Genomic DNA, 19,783 nt, shown 5'->3' on the forward strand with positions numbered 1-19,783 from the left:
TGCTATGGCTTCTGCAGCAGTATCCATAAGTTACTGTATAGATTTGAGAGCTTCAAACACAAAAATTTAGATATTTCTATGTATCTGGCCTTGAATTTAAAACTCAAAGATGCTTCCATTAGTAACAGGTCTAATACTGGACTGTTCCATGTGTCATGTCAGAATTTGTATTTTGTAATGAGACTCTGGAACTTTTCCAAAGTTTCTGCCTGTGGCCTAAAGTGTAAGAAAGAACCCTTATACCCCATTTCAACACCAGTCTAAGTTGGTTAGGGTAGATGAGAGCTTTTATGAAACTGAATTTCCATAGAGATGGCTACATAAGATTCTATGGCATTAGTAGTGACTCAGTTTTGGAGGACTGTCAAATCACATTTGGGTCACTCTCAAGGGACTCTGAAGAATTACATTGTTAAGGACACATTAAGTAATGACACAGTAAACAAACTGAAGCAACAAGGCCTTTGTGCACATTGTGAATAATCAATTCAAATTAGAAATGAGATCAATCAATAAGCATTTATTAAGCTCCCATATTCCAGATATTTAATAGGTTCCAGAAAAGAAAGACTAAAATTGAAACATTTTCTACTCTTACAGCATTTATATTATATAGATGCCATTAATTAGGGAGTCAAAAGGATGTGGGAAAGAAATGCTTCAGTGGGCTTCCCCAGTAGGCATGTGCTATAAAAGTATATTGCTTTTATACCATTGTGGTATTTTATTCCAAAGTCAGATATCTACTTGCCATAGCTGCCTTTGCTCCTAAACAGAATAAAAGCAAACTATGGAGCCTGGGAATACCCAACCTCAAAATTTCCTGGCTTTGGATGACTAGAATTCCCCTTTTCAGGAGTATTATCTTAGGAGGAGATAAGGAAAAAGACTTTGGTTGTGAATTCCATGATATAAGCAGTATTTATTCATCATTGTTTTGTCCTGAGCACCTTGCACCTTTGTCTGCACATAGGAGACGCCTAATGTTGGTTAAATTAAGATAATTTAGTTATTTCTGGGGACCATTCGAGATGACCAGTTTTGCTAGATTGAGTTAATACTGTTACTTTTATCTTTCTGCTACCTCTACTAATCCCAATTTTTAACCACACTGGTTTTGGTTAGCTTGTCTACCTGTACTTTTGCATTGCTCTCCTAGCAAATTTATGTAATCTCAGGACATAAGGGCATGCATTACCAAAAAAAGCTACGTTTCATTTTCAGCGGTTATACAATCATCCCTCTGAGTTGTTGCTTGCTTGTTGTGAGGCATTAATAAGGCTTGGTGATGGTTGGTGAATGTTCTGCAGAGTGATAAAGGAAGCCACCCAAGGCTGCAACTGCCACAGCTGTATTGTGGGAAGAACACCCATCTGGGAAGAAAGAATGTGGTTCGGCCACCCATCAGATATGCTTTTCCTTGCTGCTGAGATTGCCAAAATCCCACCCTGATATCATCACTTATTTCTTCTTCTTTAGGCATGGACCTTTAGCTCATGTGCTAATCCCTTTAAAGTATTTTTTTTAGAGTTGGGGTTAAGTAACTTGCTCAAGGTTACACAGCCTGTTATTTTGTGTGGGTGTTATCTGAGGTCTCTCAACTCCAGGTCCGTGTTCTTACTCACTGCACCAACTGGCCACCTCCCTTTAAATTATTTAATAGTTTTTAAACATCTCAAATGATGTCACCCACACTGTTCTATTTCTTCTAACAATACCCCTAGGAAAATGTGGGTGAGCCATGACTGTTTCCTCCTGACCTCACTCAGAGACATACAGAATGTAGATTGCCTTGCTTCTCGGTCTCTGTCATGTGTTATTTCTTTTGTTGTAACCAACCTAAACGAGCATCTATTTTTTAAAGATTCATGATCCTGAAAGGTTCTGCATTTGATCCCTTTGCTAACCCCTCTGATCTTGAAGAAGAGTTCCAGTATCACTAGGCTGCCTTAAGGAAATAGCTGCCTCTCACAACTAAATAAGGTTATTTCTCTCCAACAGGTGGGAAGATTAGTTCTTAATTGGTCCTCAGTATCTGGCAGGCTCTGGCACTGATAAAGAAAAATCTGAGGGCCTTGTGATGGCCCCACCCCTAGCCTGATAAGACTTGCTAAAACCTAGAAAACTGTTTGAGTTTCCTTTCTTATCACCACTTGCAGTTGGAGATGCTGATGAGAAGTTAAATGACCAAAAGAGAGAAGGGGAGAATGGAAGGGTTTGGCTAAACAAACCCTAGGTAACTGAGAGTAAAACAAACATTGACATGGTAGGAGAATACCCAGAAGAAGAATGGGTCTCTTGCTCTGTTTGCACCTTAAACTTAGGGAGGAATTCTTAAGAAAACAGAAATAAACAAATGAAGTTCCTCCTAAAAATATGATAAGCAAGAAACTCATCAAGTACTTCTGTCGACTGTGATATCACAACTGTTCTCTTCTTTGTTACTAGCCCACTTTTTCATTCTGGATCCCCAAATTAACATTTCCTTTTAGTCTTCTGCACCACCTGACATGGGTGAAGGCAGCCAGGGCTCTTCCCTGGAAATGTTTTTTTTTTCCCTGAAGAATGCAATCGAAATGAGCATTTTCAGAAGAGCAAATGCAATTTATGCCTATTGAGTTGTCATGTACTTATGTTAGTGAAATATAGGACATCTCTGCATAGCAAAATGTGCGTGGGGGGAGGTGACTAAGTATAGAACCAGGCTTTTCTCACTTGTCTCCTAGGCCCTGGAAAGACATCCTCTCAGCTTCCGATGGTTTTACCTGGAAATCCTTTCTCTCTCCTCTTCACTCTTCTCAATGACTGTTGTTGGTCTTCACCAACTCTGGGTAAACGTTTTCTATTGTCATCTGGGGACAGAAAACATAGGGAATAACATCATTTAACATGAATTTTAGCAAATGTCTCCTGCCTTCCCCTACCCTCATTTCCAACAACTCCATCCTGTTGTGGGAGACTTCTTGAACCTGGAGGTGCTGGGTTTGTGGTTTCTCTCTCCCCTGACTGTCTCTTCCACGTGCTATATAAAAGTGTGTTATCTTTATGTTTATTCCAGCAATTCTGGAGTTCCTGCTACTTCTCTCATAAGGTCTCCTCTTTCTTCATATTCTTCCTTATTGCCAACTTTTCTTGCACCCTTCCTTCAAGCCCCCAGATCCTTTTTAGGGCCCTGAAGGCAAATGATTTCAATTTAAAAACCCCATTGTCAGGCCTTAAGCTCAATTCCTTACTTTCCTGCAAATGTTCTGCACCACTCCTCTTTTTATATTGTGTCTTCTCTGCCCTCTGAATGGAGACCATGAATATAAAAAGTAGTGGCAGTACATTCCTAACATTTAGTAAGAATTTCTTCCATCAGATATTTGGGAAAATAGTTTTTCATCTTTGCAAACTCTCCAGTAAGTTGTTGATGTAGTGTCTTCCGATGAGACATGGCAGATTGCATTTTCATCTTCTCTAACTCCTGAACTTCTCTACTCCCAAGGTATCAACTTTACTCACAAGGCTTCCCAAAGCATCCCTCCTTAGGTTGCTGCCAGGTAAGAATAGCCTGTAGCCATCTAAGCTTGTAGAAATCTGAGTATCCAGAAAGTCCACAGAACATGACTGAGGAAAAGAAAATGAAATTAATTATCGTCTCAACATCCTGGGTGTCTTTGACATTCTTACCCACCTCTTTTCCCAATGTTATGCCTGCTGTGTCCTCAGGGGTCACTACAAACCTGAGAAGGGTTGGGTTGAGTATACTGAGTCACTGGAACTCTGGGGTGATAGGGAAGAGTAAGTAGCTAGAGCAAAAAAGGGCACAACCTAGTTCAACTTTGAGGTTAGCATGACCTCAACAACTGACAGCTTCAATAAATAGTTAAAGTCATAGGTTTTTAGGGAGATTAAAATTTTTTATGTGATTTGGGCTTCCAAAATAAGAACCATTCCAGCTTACTTTATCCCTGACCCAAAGATCAATCACTGATGTCCCTCAGTCCCTCAAAAGTTCAGATACTCTGTCTGCATTTTAGGGGAGAGGGGAATTGTCGATAAAAGAAGTCAGAACTGTCATCAAGAATGGGGTGGGTGTGTGTGTGAGAGAGAGAGAGAGAGAGAGAAGAGATAGAAAGAGAGGGACAGAGAAACAGAGTGATAAAACAGGAGGATTATGTGCACTTATCTGGAGAATGGAAAGCACTTCATACTATTTTCCATGAAGAGATCTCGACTGAGAAATGGGAATCCAGCTTCTTCAGTTTTCAAGTTCAATGCCATCATGTTAGCACAGAAAATATCCATGTAATATTGGGATTGGAGGAACAGGTCATCAGAGCATCCTTTCTAGGAACCAGAAAACCAAGGAGTATTGAATTTCATTTTGGTGGCAGGAAGGAGCAGCAATTGTTAAGATAAAAATGTGTGATTTTGAAATGGATCTCAGATATTATCAGCGTATGTAAAATGAGGGCTTTTGCCAGGATTTTATCCACATGAAGTCTTACAACACGTGTAATTGGGACGCTAACTATGGTTCTTTCTAGGACTCATCCTGCTTGTTATCTTGTGAAATAGCATCTACAATAGGCTCTGAGAGAGCAGTAGTCCAAAGACCCAGATGCCATCTACTAACTACTCATTTCCATTCTTATCAAAGATAAACATTGAGTCCTTCCTATGCCAAGTGAGTTCCTGAATTCTTAAGTGTTTTGAAATATTGAACTGAACTCTTAGAGACAACTGTCCCCACTTTCAATTTTGGGTCAGAAGCATCTGACAGATTTAGCCAAGTAGGGGAGATAAGTAGAAAATATTCACCCTTAGTCACAAAAATCGTGCAGAGATCCTTTCTGATATGGGAAGATACAAATAATTAGGAATTAGATTACAATTTCAAGCTGAAATCTGTAGGTGAGTATCGAGTAAGAGCAATGAGCCTTGAAGATCAGGGGAGAAAGCCATGAGCAAGAGGTTATGTGCCAAAGAAAAAGAACCTATTCTTCAAGTCTTTGATTTTGGCCCCAGTAAAACTTTGTCATATATATGGTGGTAGCTGAATGGCCTCCTGTTCAACACTGTCTAAATATGGTGTTATCTGGCCTTCTGGAGTAATCTAGCCCACAAAAGAGTCACTTACCATTTTGGCAAACAGGAAATAGAGGAGCTGGTGTGACAGTGCATAGCCCATGCAGTCAGGCTTAGTCATGAGTTCCCTGCAGAGGTCAGTGACAGTGCAGGGCTGCAAGCCCTCCTTCCTGAGAAGCAAGCAGTCCCAGGCTGTTATTTGGAGAAAACAATAAATGGAGTTCAGGGGAACTGTAGGCCTAGCCATGCTGACACAGGTCTTTATCACCTTTAGGTTAATTGGTCTTGAGCTTCAAAAGTATACAGAGATGGGAGAAGTTTCTGTGAGGAGTGTTTGTATATTATCAATGGGGCAGCTGGTGGCACTTTTCTATCCGGGGAAGAAAGATAAAGGGCAATTAAACTCACTTGGTTCCTAGTAAGAGCGTCATGCATGAATCACTTAATTCTTCTGAAAAAAAATCTGAGCTTTCAAACTTGGAGTAGATCATGGAGCTGTTTGTGTGACTCCATGAATGAGGGAGATTCCAAAATCCTGGCTGCAGAGTCTCTTGAAATTCTGTCAGAGGGAAATTGACCAGGGAGAGAAAGCAATTTTACATGAACTCTGATATGAGATGTCCATCCTACTGATGCCCTGGACATACATAACCTGTGCCCAAGTTTCTTGTGCCTCACAAATGTATGGCTAGGTTCTTGTGACCTTCACCAGCCACTTGAGAACCACAGTTAAAATCATTCAGAAGATATATTTGATGAGGTATGGGCTCTGGGAGCCCCCTCCAGCTCTGCTTGAGTCCTTGAGGTACAGGCTCTGGGAACCTCCCTTGGACTCTGATTAAATCATCTCATTTGATGAGGCATTTGCATGAGGCAAAAAGTGTCTGGGCCCAGACCTCTAGCCTAGTTACTAACTACTAACTACTAACTCTAGCCTAGTTACTAGCCTAGCCCTCCATTGTTCATCTACTTCCTGCTCAAACTGGCCTAGCCCACCATTGTTTGTGGTCTCCAGGTGGCCTCCAGAGACTTCCCACCTTTAATCACTCATTGACCTCATTAACTCCTCCCGAAGACCCTCCCCAAGCTCCTCCCCTAGACCACCCCTAGATTCCTCCCACAACCTTCTGTATATAAGACCCCATCCGGTCTTCATGTTGGTGAGAGTGCTGATGGGGTGCTTGGGATCTATGTCTGTAATATAAATCACATTCCCCCTCCCCAGCCTCAGAGCATTAACTCTGCCCCTTCCCCTGCCAGCACTCTGCCCAGCAACAACTCATGAACTGTTTATCTCTGCTTGGAACAATAACAAGCTACACCCATGAACCCTTCACTAAACCATCTATAAACATTTTAGCTTAGGCAAATGTTATCTCCCCTTAGTAAAGTGGCCAGCTGGACCTATCAATCCTTCAATGCACTATCTATAGGTTAACTCAGCCAATTATATACATACTGAGTCTCCCTTAGCCTTGGTTCCCAACATCCATCTTGTCAAACATGACACTAATGGGTAGCAGACCCACTTCTCAGTCAGCCTTGACCGCTAGCTGACTTAGTGACAGTTCAAGCCTAAAACCAAACCTCCAGGTAGCCCCTCCTTGGGCTATTTCCCAGTGAATTATGGGTAATAAGCCTTCGAAGCTGACATCAAAAGTGCATGTTCCTTCAAGCACTGACCACTCCTTAACTCCTCCCTAATCCCACCCTTACTCACCTAGTTAGCATAATTGACATCTGATTAATTGCCTAGACTCCTTAAAAACTATGCCTATGTCATCTTTAAGTTTGCAGGTTCTCTAAGAACTCTTGCCCGATGTACAGCATAACAACAAACTTGCAGTCCCTTAAGGACCCTTGCCCACTGTAAAGTGTAACAAAAAACTTTTACAATTCTGACTCCAAGTCTCCTTGGGCCTACTGAATTCTTTTCCAGACTGAATTGAAGGCATTCTGGTCTTTGATAAGGATCAGAATTCCTGTATAACCTATTGCCATCCCCCATCAGTGCCATATAATAGTCAGAGTGTTATAGAATGACCTAGCACAGACTTAGTCTGTGTCTAATACAAGCGAACTTTTAATAAACTTTACGTTTCTTTGGCTGAGAGAAGACTTAAGTGGATTCATTCGGCAGGACCCAGCGTTTTGGAATTGTGGGGTCTCCAGAGCAACCCTAACCCTCTTAGTGGGTAACCTCTTCAATATTCTCATTAACAGGAAGAGGCCCCTACTGTCAGTCAGTCAAATAAATATTTGTTCAGTGCCTACTTCTATAAAGCATTAAAAGACAGTCCTAGCCCTGGAGGAGCTCACAATAAGCCTTAAGGAACGGCATTACTGGTGCATGATGATACTTAAGTTTCTTTCAAGAACCAAAAACAAGTGCTTTTAGTTTAGCAAGTGAGGGAGTCTTACAAGACCTGGCCACAATTGGAGAATCTATACAGGACGGCATACATGACAAATACCACTGTGGGGCCATTTCTCCAAGTAGAAATGCCAGAGGCAGCTTTTTAGAGGCAGAAGGGAGGGACAGTGAAAGGACAAACTCCCTTTAATTCCTCTGTTGAATTCCTATATACTTTGTAGGAAGGCTGGATGGTAATTTGTCTATTCAACCCCTTAGGTTTGCCAGAATCATTCAAGCAATGGAGATTAGATTAGTTTCCCTGGCAAATAAACCTTCTGACTTGCACAATATTTACCTTTTAAGTACTTAGAGTCACTGAGCTTGAGATAGATTATGGCTCTGGTGATGAGTGGTAACACCTTCTTCACTATCTTCTCTACCCTCAGGCCCAGGGGCTTCAGGGCAGGCTCCTGGCCCCATTTCTCCAAGACACCACTTAGTTGCTCTGTGAAGAAATACGACAGACCTGGGAATCAGGTCTTGCCCCACTGGTGTGTGCTGGCTCTCCTCATTCAGAGAAACCGTCTGAATCTCATTCCTGTGTATTATTTAGGCAAAGGCTCCTGCCCCTGAAATCCCATCTAGTTCTTTCCACCCACAAGGAGGTACCACTCCCCACCCCACCCCTTTATGGGTGGAACTGGGATTGGAAGAACTGGGGGACTGGAAACAAGGTAACCTCAGCTCTTCATGTTCTCTGCTTCCACTCAAGACAAATCCTTTCCTGAACTCTACCCATTTTCCTCAAGATTAAGTCCCCTTCTCTCTTCACTGAGGTGTTCTGGGAATGAAGTCATGAAAGGGAAACCTTCTGTGTGAGATGAAAAACCCCATTCCAAATTTAATCGAGAACATGGAGATTTTCCCTCCCCCCTCCTCCACATGACTGATCAGGGAGAGGAGGCATGCAATGTGGGGTGAACAGAATTTTTAAACCCTAAGACAGCAAGGTCATATTTCCCCCATTGTCCCTGACTCCCACTGGCTGGAAGAAGAGGCCCACAGAGGTGGGACAGTAGACAAAGGACGTAAGCTAGGTGGGGGTCAAAAGACTCCTAAAAGGGCTTGCTGCTGATTGACAGCAGAAATGAAGGGGGAAGGAAGGGGGAAGGAAGGGGGAAGTGGACCGTCAAAACTGACACCAATTTGTAAGACACATTCTGAGAAGTTTTCAAGTTTTCCCTCCCCAGACAATATGTATGGATTTTTATAATTTGGAGAGGATTGGATCCTTAGAAAGTTAAAGAAGGAAGTGGCCATAGTAGAAGAACTCAGCTAAATTCTGCTTGAGGATACATTTTTGAAAAACAAACTTCTCGGGACAAATCCCCTTAATAAAAGGATTTGTTCTGTAAAACTTGGACTCAGTCAAAAGGCCCAAGTCTAGGACCTAGAAGGCCACCCTAGAATAAGAGGTGTGTGTCGTAGATGAGTTGGGAAAATGGTGACAGGTGTTTTCCAGCATTGCAATTGTTCTTCTTTCTCTTCCTTGTCATTAACATGGTGAAAAAATACCAATTATCCTCCTGCCATTCCCAGTAAGAACTAGAGATGAGCACTTTTCCTTTCATCCTAGGGTCCCAATACTGGGGTCACTTTCTTGATAATCTCTTGGGTTTGGGAAAGTAGGTGAGAAAAGCCTGTTGGGAAAAAAAAGTCATTATGCATAGTATGGCCCAAAGCCAGACCACATGGACATAAATAAACCTGCTTCAAACCCTAGCAACATCATCTCCTAGGACTTCCTGGCACCACAAATTCTAGTTCCAGGAGGGCTGAGCTGGCAGCCAGCATAGAATAGGATTAAGAAGGGCTCCCCTTACCTCCAGTGGGAGGATTACTTTTGTAGGTAGAAGCCTAATGGAAACAATCCCAAACTAAGGTCTTGAGACCCAGGTGGTTTGCTCCCTTAAGGATAGTTATTACTAGTTTAAGGGGTTATGAATGGTCCCACATCAGAGCATGCTTTCTCTCTGTTTGACTTGGCCTTTCTCCAGGACATTGTCATCAGAATACTCTCCTTTTCCAAAGCTGAACAAACACTTGATCCATTTTCCCAGAACCTCCAAATGTCTTTGGATACACTGCTGTGTGAACTGAGGTTAGAGTAAGAGAACAGTTTGCCCACAGGTGACCCAGAGAACTAACAGAAATGTTCTTATTTAACTCTCTAATAAACAAGAACATTTTATCCTACCTTGTTAGCACAAAGAGAAAATAAAATGAGCCATAGAGACTGTTTGCTTTGGTCTGGAAAGCTGGACTATAGCATTCTTTAGGGACCTATGCTTCCAAATTCTTTTCTTCAATGTTTAATATAATTCTTTTTACTTCTAAAAACCCAAGAGGTGCAATGCAAGGGTGTCCTTCATGCAGTCAGAGGCCAAATAAGAAAAAAACAAGTACTCTTCCTAAATTACCAAAACATAAAGTTCACCTTCAGCTAATCTCCCATTCCTAAGGTTAGCAAATCAGTTGAAAAGGCTAGAAATTATTTTGGTTGCTAGTCATCCTATGGAAGAGAGGAAGTCACACTACCTTCCAGTACCAGGAATCCCAGCACTCCATCCAGGTTAAGCTCCCTGAATCTCTTCTCCAGGAATGAGGTGGCTTTCTCCAGGGCAGGAAGGATCATCCTCCCCATGGCCACCTTGCTCTCCGAGAGGTCCTGTTGTTGGAGAGAGAGAGGTAGCAACTGCAATGTCAGCAGCAGCAGCAGCCCCATTACGTACATGCCTTGGTCCCCTGCGCTCAGCAAATGTTCACAGTAGTTCCTGTACTGGGCACCTTACTTCCTCTCCTTCCTCCTTCCCCCCTTCCTTCTCGCTGGACAAAAGGAGTAACAAAGACTTTTACTATTAGAAACAAGCATATAGGTAAGAGCTCACAGAAGGGTCACTGCACTCTAGAGCATCTGATTTATTATTGGTCCTGAATAGTGGGTAAAAGGCTATGAAAAAGTATGCTTTGCCCATAGTTGGGAACCGCTGGGGGCGCTCAGTGTGGCTGGATTAAGTGGTAGCTGGGGTTAGTGGCTGGGTATTACATTTCTACCAAACTGTTTGGAAATCCTTAGATACAACATTTAGAGCCAAGAGTAGCCACAAAGGGCTCATTTTTCTTTCCAGTATTCAGGCTCTCTGGACTTTTCTGACTCCATGATTTCAAGGGCTGTTTCCAGCTCTAAATCTGCAGTAGCCCCCAGACATGGGGGCTCTTTGCCAAAGTGGTCGCATACTCCCATAACTCTCAGTTATCAAGTTTACAAGATGTCTCCCAGGTCTACACATAGTGTCTCCATCTAGATTCACAATGGAATCTCAAACTCATCTTAGTCCCAAAATGCTATCTCCTCCTCTTCCCCCAGACACTAAACTTACTTCTCCTCTAAATTTCCCTTTCTTTCTGTTCAGCACACAATCATTCTCATATTCATCCAAGTCATAATTTTGGAGTCATCTCTGACCCTATCTTCTCTTTCACCAACTATTTCTAATCAGTTGTCAAATCATGTCATTTCTGCCTTTAGGACTTTTCTCACATCAGGACATTTCATCACATCTCTGCTCTCAATTCACATGGCCACTGCATTCTACTTCAGGCCTTATTCAACTCTTTTAACATCTTCTAATTGGTCTTCCTGCTTACAAACTTCCCACTCTGTCTTCCACCCAACTGTCAAAATAATCTTCCAAGGGCACAGGTCTGGCTATATTACTCCTTAGTTCAAGAATCTTTATTGTTTTCATTTTGGCTCTAGGATAAAATACAAAGTACTCAGCCTGGCATTTAGAAGATTTCAAATTCCATCTCTAGCCTACCTTTCTTTATAAAAAATCTCTGTCCAATTAAAAAGCATTTATTTTTTCTCTTTTCCACCTTCTCCTCCAATTGAAAAACTAGATAAAAAACCGTCCTCATAACAAATACACTTAGTTATGCAAAACAAATTCTCACATTGGCCATGTCCAAAAAATGTGTCTCCTTCTGCATCTTAAAGTCATTACCTCTTTTAGGAAGTGAGCAGCAGGGAATCACAGTTAATCATCTCATTGATCCACTTTCTTACATCTTTCAAGATTTTCTTTACAATTTTGTTATGGTATAAATTGTTCTCCTGGTTTTTCTCACTTTGATGAGGGATAGCTCCCTCTAGGTTCAGCAGGAACTCTGATCTTATCTAAGACCAGAAAACCTGCAATAGCATCTGGAAAGAATTCAAGTCTCAGGCTTAACTGGAATGAGAGTTGTAGAAGTTTATTGTTACGCTTCTATAAGAAGTGGGCAAGAGTCCTTTAGGGGACCTGCAAGTGAGAGGGGTACATGCTTTTACTTTTAAAGGGTAGGGCTGCCATTGTCAGGGCTGACGGGATGGAGGGAAGGGACCTCAGATAAAGGTTAGAGCTGACCAAGAGGAACTTGTCACTTTAGTGCATAGATAGTTTAGATGAGATTTGGGCCAGACCGGAGGAAACATGAGGCAAGGACAAAGGAGTATTTGGACCAGGCTGGAGACAAGGTGTTGCCTAGGCCAAGTAAGGAAGGGGGAAGGGGCAGAGCCCGAGGCTGGGAAAGGGATTTCACAGATTACAATTTTACTATACAAATTGCAGTTACAATTGTACAAACTGGCTTTACAAATTGGTTTTACAAATTGATTTAGACCCCAGGTACCCCATCAACTTCATTGTGTCATACCAATCTTCCCAGGTTTTTTTAAAACCATCCCCCTTTTGTATAGCACAACAATATCACATTATTCATATACTATAATTTGTTTATTCACTCCCCATATGGATGGGCAACTCCTTTGTTTCCCATTCTTTGCCTCAACCCAAAGAGATGCTACAAAATATTTGGTATGTATGAGTCCTTTTCATCTTTCTTCCATCTCTGAGGGAATAGGCCTAGTAGTTGTTATAACTGGACCCAAGGGCATACACGATTTAATGACTTTTGTGGCATATCGCCAAATTGCTTTCCAGGATGAACGGACGAATTCACAGTTTCAACAACACTGCATCGATGTGTTTCTTTTCCCGTAGCCCCTCCAACATCTCATTTCCCTATTCTGTCATCTTAGTCAATCTGATGACTATAAGGTAGAACCTCAGAGTTGCTTTAATTTGAATTTCTTAAATATTAGTCTTTTGGAGCATTTTTTTTCCATTTGTCTGGCTGACCTTTCCAGGACAATTTCCATGTTCTACCCGAATTGGCAAACTTGCTGTTTTCTGACCATGGCATTCTATTTTTAGTTTCTATGCCTTCCAAGCTTTCCCACATGCTGGTATAGCACTGACTTGGTGGTGTTAAGGAGACTGGGGAGCTGGGAAGGAATTTCTGCTGGTTCAAGCAACTCCTTCCCTCCTTGATCCCTGTGGAGTTGCCCTGACTTTGGCCAGACTCAGCCAGCCTTTGGCTGACAAAGCTAGTTCCTGCTTTCTGAGGCAGGGAAAGGACAAAAGCAGTTTAAGTGGAGACAGTTTACCATGGGTTCTAGGGGGAGGAGTTCAATGTTTCTTTGAGGGTAGACAGAGGACCACCAGTATAGAAAGAGAGGCTGCTGCCATGGCTAGTAAATTTACTGGAGACAGAGGAGTGCCCCTGGAGAACTGTGGTGGGAGACTGCCAGACATGAGATCCTGAACTACAAGACAGAAACTGTGCATAAGAGTTGCACAAGAGGGGAGTGGCTAGGTGGTTCAGTGAATAGAGCACAGGTCCTGGAGTCAGGAGGACCTGAGTTCAAATGTGGCCTCAGACACTTAATACTTACTAACCGTATGACCTTGGGCAAGTCACTTAACCCCAATTACCCTACCTTCCCCCCCCAAAAAAAGAAAAAAAAAGTTGTACAAGAGTAATACAGGGGCAATTCTGGATAATTAGGCCTGTTAACACCATTGAGACCAGAAAACTTACTCCTTTCCCTCCTAGGAGATGTGTGCTTATTCTCTGAATCCCTGTTTCTTAGGAATGTGTTTGTTTACTTTTTCCCTTTTAAGTATAATAAATATTATAAATATGTTAAACCATTGACCTATGGACCTGTTTCAGCAAGGTTCCCCGAGGGTACCTTGAGACAGGAAATAGTATTGGTGCCAGATGGGCCAAACCACCACCCCCTTCACCACCATTTTCCCTTAGAACTCAATGATGATGATCCAGGACTTCTGACTTAAGAGTCTTAAGGAATAGACGTGCCCTTCAGTCCAGGAGGTCAGAGTCTAGCCCAGCCCCAAGCAATCAACCAGGGAAGCAACCTTTATACAGATGATATCTAGCTGCTGCATTTGAAGATGCTAGAACTCATGCCTCCTCAGCATCCCCAACTCCTGAAAATGCAGAAAAGAATGTTCTTCTTAATAAGTACTTGATACTATCTAATCAGTTGACATAACAAACATGTTGTTTTTTTTACTTTCTTTTTTAAATTTTTTTTTCAAATGCTTTATTAACTTCTGGTTTACATCATTCATTTCCTCCAGATTTTGAGTTACAAATTTTTTCCCTGTTTTTCCCCTACCCACCACCCCAAAATGGCAGTCCCACAGAATATCCCCTCTTCCAATCTGCTCTCTCCCATATCTTCCCCCACACTACCTTCGACTTTTCCAGTAGGACATGGTGGATCTCTATGCTCCAAAGCCTGTATATCTTATTTCACAATTACATGTAAAATAGTATTAATAATTGTATTTATATATTTTTAAACATTTGATTTTAAAACTTTGAATTCCAGATTCATTCCCTTCCTCCCTTGTCACCCACCCTCACTGGGAAGATAAGCAATTCAATATAGGTTGTACATGTGTAGCTATGTAAAACATTACCATAGTAGATATACTGTAAAAGACTGACTATATTTCCTCCCTCCTATCCCACCTCCCACTTGTTCTATTCGCTACTTTGATCCCATCCCTTTTCAAAAGTGGGTGCATCCAATTTCCCTCCCCCACAGCCTGCCTTCCCTGCCCCCCTACTCTCTTGCAGGGTGAGATACCCTATTTAGTGTCTATGTCATTCCCTCCCTGAGCCAAATTCAATGAGAATAAGGTTTTGCCTTTTTGCCTTTCTGTTCTTCTCCTCCATTGTAACCATTTTCCCTTGCCTCTTCTATAAGAGATAGTTGACCCCATTCTGTCTCTCCCCATCTCCTCTCATTATATTCCTCTCTCACCTCTTAATTTCACCTTTTAAGTATCATCCCTTCCTATTAAATTGGTCCTGTGCCCTCTTTCTATGTATACCTGTAAACATACATACACACATTCACATATGTATTCATTATGTATTCATATGTCCATATACCCTCCAATATAGACATATATATATTTTTTTCTATTCCCTTCAACTATTTTCATAATGAGAAAAGTTTCATAAGTTACAATTATTGTTTTTCCATGTAGGAATATAAATAGTTCAACTCTGATAAGTTCCTTATGATTTCTTTTCCCTGTTTACCTTCTCAAGCTTCTCTTGCTTCTTGTATCTGAATGTCAAATTTTCTATTCAACTCTGGTTTTTTCAGCAAGAATGCTTGAAAGTCTTCTCTTCCACTGAATGACCATATTTTCCCCTGAAACATGATACTCAGTTTTGCTGGGTAGGTGATTCTTGGTTTTAATCCCAGCTCCTTTGCCCTCTGGAATATCATATTCCAAGCCCTTCGATCCCTCAGTGTAGAAGCTGCCAGATCCTGAGTTATCCTAATTGTGTTTCCACAATATTCAAATTGTTTCTTCCTGGCTGCTTGTAATATTCTCTCCTTGATCTAGGAACTATGGAACCTGGCTATAATATTCTGAGGAGTTTTCTATTGGGGATCTTTTTCAGGAGGTAGATTCTTTTAACCTCTATTTTGCCCTCTGATTCTAAAACATCAGGGCAGTTTTCCTTGAGAATTTCTTGGAGGATGATTTCTCGGTTATTTCTTTGATCATGGCTTTCAGGTAGTCCAATAATTTTTAAATTATCTTTCCTGGATCTATTTTCCAGGTCAGTGGTTTTTCCAATGAAATATTTCACATTGCCTTCTATTCTTTCATTTGTTTGGATCTGTTTAACAGCATCTTGATTTCTCATAAAGTCACTAGCTTCCATTTGCTCCAATCTAATTCTGAAGGAATGGTTCTCCTCATTGATCTTTTGAGATTCTTTTTCCATCTGTCAAATTTGGCTTTTTAAGGCATTCTTCTCCTCATTGCCTTTTTGAGCCTCTTTTGCCATTTGAGTTAGTCTATTTTTTAAGGTATTATTTTCCTCAGTCAGGCTGTTGACTTCATAATTCTCACTTCATAATTTTCTTGCATTGTTCTCATTTCTCTTCCCAATTTTTCCTCCACTTCTCTTATTTGCTTCTTAAGGTCCTGTATGGCCTGTAACCAGCTCGTATTTTTCTTTGAAGCTTTTGGTGCAGGAGTTCTGACTTCACTGTCTTCCTCCTATTCCATGCTTTGATCCTTTTTGTCCCCAAAGTAGGAGTCTAATATTGGATCCTTCTGTTTTCTTTGCTTCCTTTCCCTAGTCATGTTGCCACTCAATTACTTGACTTTTGGGCTTTTTGCCACCAGACAGGGGAGCTTCATACCAAATGCTGGGGTTTTCTCAGCTGCTGAAGGTAGATGCAAGCAGGTTAAACTAAGAGTGATTACCCCTCAGACTGGTCACTTGTTTCCCCTACACTCTGTAGGGCAGGAGCTGAAGCTGCCAAGTGGTGGCAGCTGTGCCACAGCCCTCAGCAGGGGCTCCCTCCTTCTCCCTCCAGGGGATAAAGGCAAACGAACTCCCAACTACTGGATCCCAAAGTCCACACTGCACTGACCTCTCACTTTGTCCTTTGCATCTATGTGCTGATAATTCTGGAAATGGCCACAGCTGCTGGTGATCTAGAGTCCCTCCAGCCAGTGAGGTGGTTAGTCAGGCCCTCCTTAGGGCTAAAACCTCCAGTGCACAGGGCTAGGGTCGGCTCCCAGAGCGCTGTGCAGGCCGATTCCTGCTTGCCTGCTGGGCTGTCCTCAGTGGGAGGTTAGCTTCTCTGTGTCATTTTATGGGTTCTGTAGTTCCAGAGTTTGTTCAGAGTCCCCTTTTACATGAATTGGGGGAGGTGAAAGCTGGAGTTCTGAGGAAGTCCTGTTTCTACTCTGCCATCTTGACCCATACATGTTTTTTGTTGTTGTTGTTGTTGTTTTAAGCAATTGGGATTAAGTAACTTGTTCAAGGTTACGCGGCCAATTGTTTTGTGTGGGTGCCAAGTATCTGAGGCTGGAACCAATCCCAGGTCTCCCGACTCTTACTCACTGTGCCACTTGGCCACCTCCATACATGTTTTTTAATCAAAGGAAATGACACCAAGCAGATACATCAGGACCACTGTGCTTTTCCAACTGACTTTCAGTAAAAATGTCTATACATGTATATATGTAGTTTTGTGTATGTGTAGATATATGTATTGTGTATACATATATACACATATAAACACATATGATTAGAATGTCAACTTCTTGAAAGAAGGGACTAATTTGCTTTTCTTTTTGTATATCCAGTGCTTAGAACAGTGCTTTGATCATAGCAAGTGATCAGTAAATGCTTTTTAGCAGTAGCTAGCTAGGTAGGGCAGTGAATAGAGTGTTGGGCTTGTCATCAGGAAGACCTCAGTTTGAATCCAACCTCAAACCTTTATGACCTTGAGAAAGTCACTTAATGTCTGACTCAGTTTTCTCCTTTTGTAAAATGGAGATAACAGTGTCTACTTCCCAGAGTTATTGTAAGGGAAAATAACATTTGTAAATTCTAGCTTTTGTAATTCTTTTTGTTCATTCATTCAGTTATCCATCCATCTGGGGCATTTCCTGCATATGATTTTGGTGTAAATTAAAGGTTCAATTGATTCAATTTTATAACTTCCTAGAACAGAGACAAACTTAGATCCAGATCTTTTTAGACAAATGAGTTGGCAGTTTGACTGGAGGAGGCTGGGAGGAACTGGACTGGTATGGAGAGGTGAGACTTTGGTCACTTTGGTCCCCTTCCCATTACTTTCCCATAGCTGATTTGAAAGGAAAATCAGTCCTACACATTGGAGTGGAAGAAGTAACCAGAACATGACAGCAGAGGCCAGTGAAAACAAATAAACAAGCTTCCTGCTACTCCACTCCAACTCACAATGCTTAGCATCTCCCTCCCCATTGATTGACTTGAAATGCATTCCATCCTCTCTTCAGCTTCTTTTATTCCCCACCTCCCTTCAAAGCTTGAAAGCTGGTGCCACCTCTTTTGGACAACTTTTCTGGATACCCCTAATGGTTAGTGCTCAATCCTGCCTCAAACCATTTTATGTGAACTTTTCTGTGTAAATATTTCCTTCTTCTCTCACCCCTCCTTGAAATCAAAACTCCTTGAGACCAGAAACTTTTGTTTGGCCTTTGTATCCCCAGCATGTATCACGGTATCTTGCCACAATAGACATTTAGATGTTTATTGAATTGAAATTGAATTCTACTCTAAAGTTTTACATCCTCAATCTTACTGCCTTCCCTGAGACTACCACTAGTTTATGCTGTATATATCTTACTTGTAGTTGTTTGCATGTTATCATCTGGGACAATTTGGTTTTTGCCTTTCTTTGTAACCCCTGTTCTTAGCACAGTCCGTGGTACACAGTAGACAGCTAATAAATGACAGGGCCTGAGAAGACCTGGGACCTGGTCAAATTAGTTAAACCTTTGTAACCTTAGTTTCTCCCTTTGTGAAATGGGAAAATAATACTTATACCATCTTACAGGATTGTGATGAAAACCCTTAAGACTACCACCACTAGAGGGGGGCAGAGCCAAGATGGCAGCATAGTAGCAGGAAAACTCCATGAGCTCCCCGCATAACCACTTCAAATACCTATAAAATATGACTCTAAACAAACTTTAGGGCTATAGAATCCACAAAGTGACAGAGAGAAATAAATCTCCCACTGAAGGCAGCCTGGAAGGCCGGCAGAAAGGTGTAATGTAATTGTCAAGGAAAGGCAACTTCCCAAGGCAGAAATCGGCCAGCGCAAAGCTCTGGGAGCTGAGCCCAGCCCCACGCCAAGGCTTTAGCCCCAGGGCGGGCCTGACCAGCCGCCAGCCAGAGGGACTCCAGATCAGCAGCAGCTGTGGCCGTTTCCAGATTTATCAATACATAGATGCGAAGCACAAGTTCTAATAAGGAATAATAGCGGGCGACGGCGCGGTGGCCTGCGTGGGAAGGTGCGGGGGCGGCAGCGCGGCAGGGCGCAGGCCGGGAAGGCGCAGCGGCCTGTGCGGGAAGGCGTGGCGGACTCAGGCCTGGAAGGGGCCTGATCAACTCGGAGGGCAAGTCTTCCCACCAACCACAAGGTCCACTACCAGGCCTGTCACCAAAGGGCTGGGACTGGAAAGAGCAAGGTAAGAAGCAAATACAGGGGCCCCTATACTGGACAGCAAACACTCCTGGGGCTACCACTTCATAGCCCAGAAATCTTTTTTTTTTTAAAGCCCCTTTCAGGACCTCCAAAGACAAGGATGGCAGAGTGAACCCCACTTGCTCCAAACCCCCCCTCTGACCCTGAAAATATAGTAACTCTTGCCCCAGTGCAAAACCCTCTACAGTAAAGGCTTGGGATCCTAGAGGAAGGGCGTGGCTAGGACACTGCCTCAAAATGGGTAGAAAGCAGACTACAAAGACAAAGACTCTAGAGTCCTACTATCCTCAGAGGGAGGAACCAACCTCAGAGGGAGACACTGTGGACTCCACACCCACAGCTGAGACTTCAACAGGGAATAGATCCCAAGCACAGAAGGCTCTCCTAGATGAGATCAAAAGGAACTTTGAAAGCAAAATGAGAAAGATAGAAGACAAAATGAATAATTCTCTCAAAACGAAAATAGCAGAATTTGAAAAACATTATAATGAGGAAAACATCTCTCTAAAAAGAAAAGTGTATGATATGGAAAATGAGCTTCAAAAATTAACCAAGGAAAATGATTTGCTAAAAACCAGAATTAAACAAATGGAAACAAATAACTATGAGGAACCAAGAATTAGCCAAGCAAAACAACAAAAATGAAAAATTAGAAAAAGAGGTAAAATACCTCAAAGAAAAAATAACTGACCTGGAAAACAGATCCAGGAGAGATAATCTGAGATTCATAGGCCTACCAGAAAATTATGATGAAAAAATGAGCCTGGACAACATTCTCCAACAGCTCGTTAAGGAAAGCTGCCCTGAGATACTAGAACCTGAGGGGAAAATAGAAATCGACAGAATCCACCGGA

At 42.0% G+C, this 19,783-nt stretch overlaps 1 protein-coding gene across 1 annotated transcript; it reads right to left on the reverse strand.

Annotated features, from left to right (window-relative positions):
- Nucleotides 1–336: 336 nt before the first annotated feature.
- LOC138152828 (UPF0764 protein C16orf89 homolog) lies at nt 337–10,223 on the reverse strand. Its single transcript, XM_069076874.1, has 8 exons — nt 10,028–10,223; nt 7,785–7,934; nt 5,482–5,632; nt 5,126–5,243; nt 4,197–4,332; nt 3,505–3,609; nt 2,766–2,852; nt 337–1,373 (listed from the first exon to the last, which is right to left on the reverse strand). The coding sequence occupies exons 1-8, from the start codon at nt 10,221–10,223 to the stop codon at nt 1,273–1,275; spliced, it is 1,044 nt and encodes a 347-aa protein (XP_068932975.1). The 3' UTR covers nt 337–1,272.
- Between the last annotated feature and the right edge of the window lie 9,560 nt (nt 10,224–19,783).

This window comes from Petaurus breviceps, unplaced genomic scaffold (genome assembly GCF_028583685.1).
Source record: "Petaurus breviceps papuanus isolate PSGF00001 unplaced genomic scaffold, PetGlider_PUasm1.0 90968, whole genome shotgun sequence".
Lineage (NCBI taxonomy): Eukaryota > Metazoa > Chordata > Mammalia > Diprotodontia > Petauridae > Petaurus > Petaurus breviceps.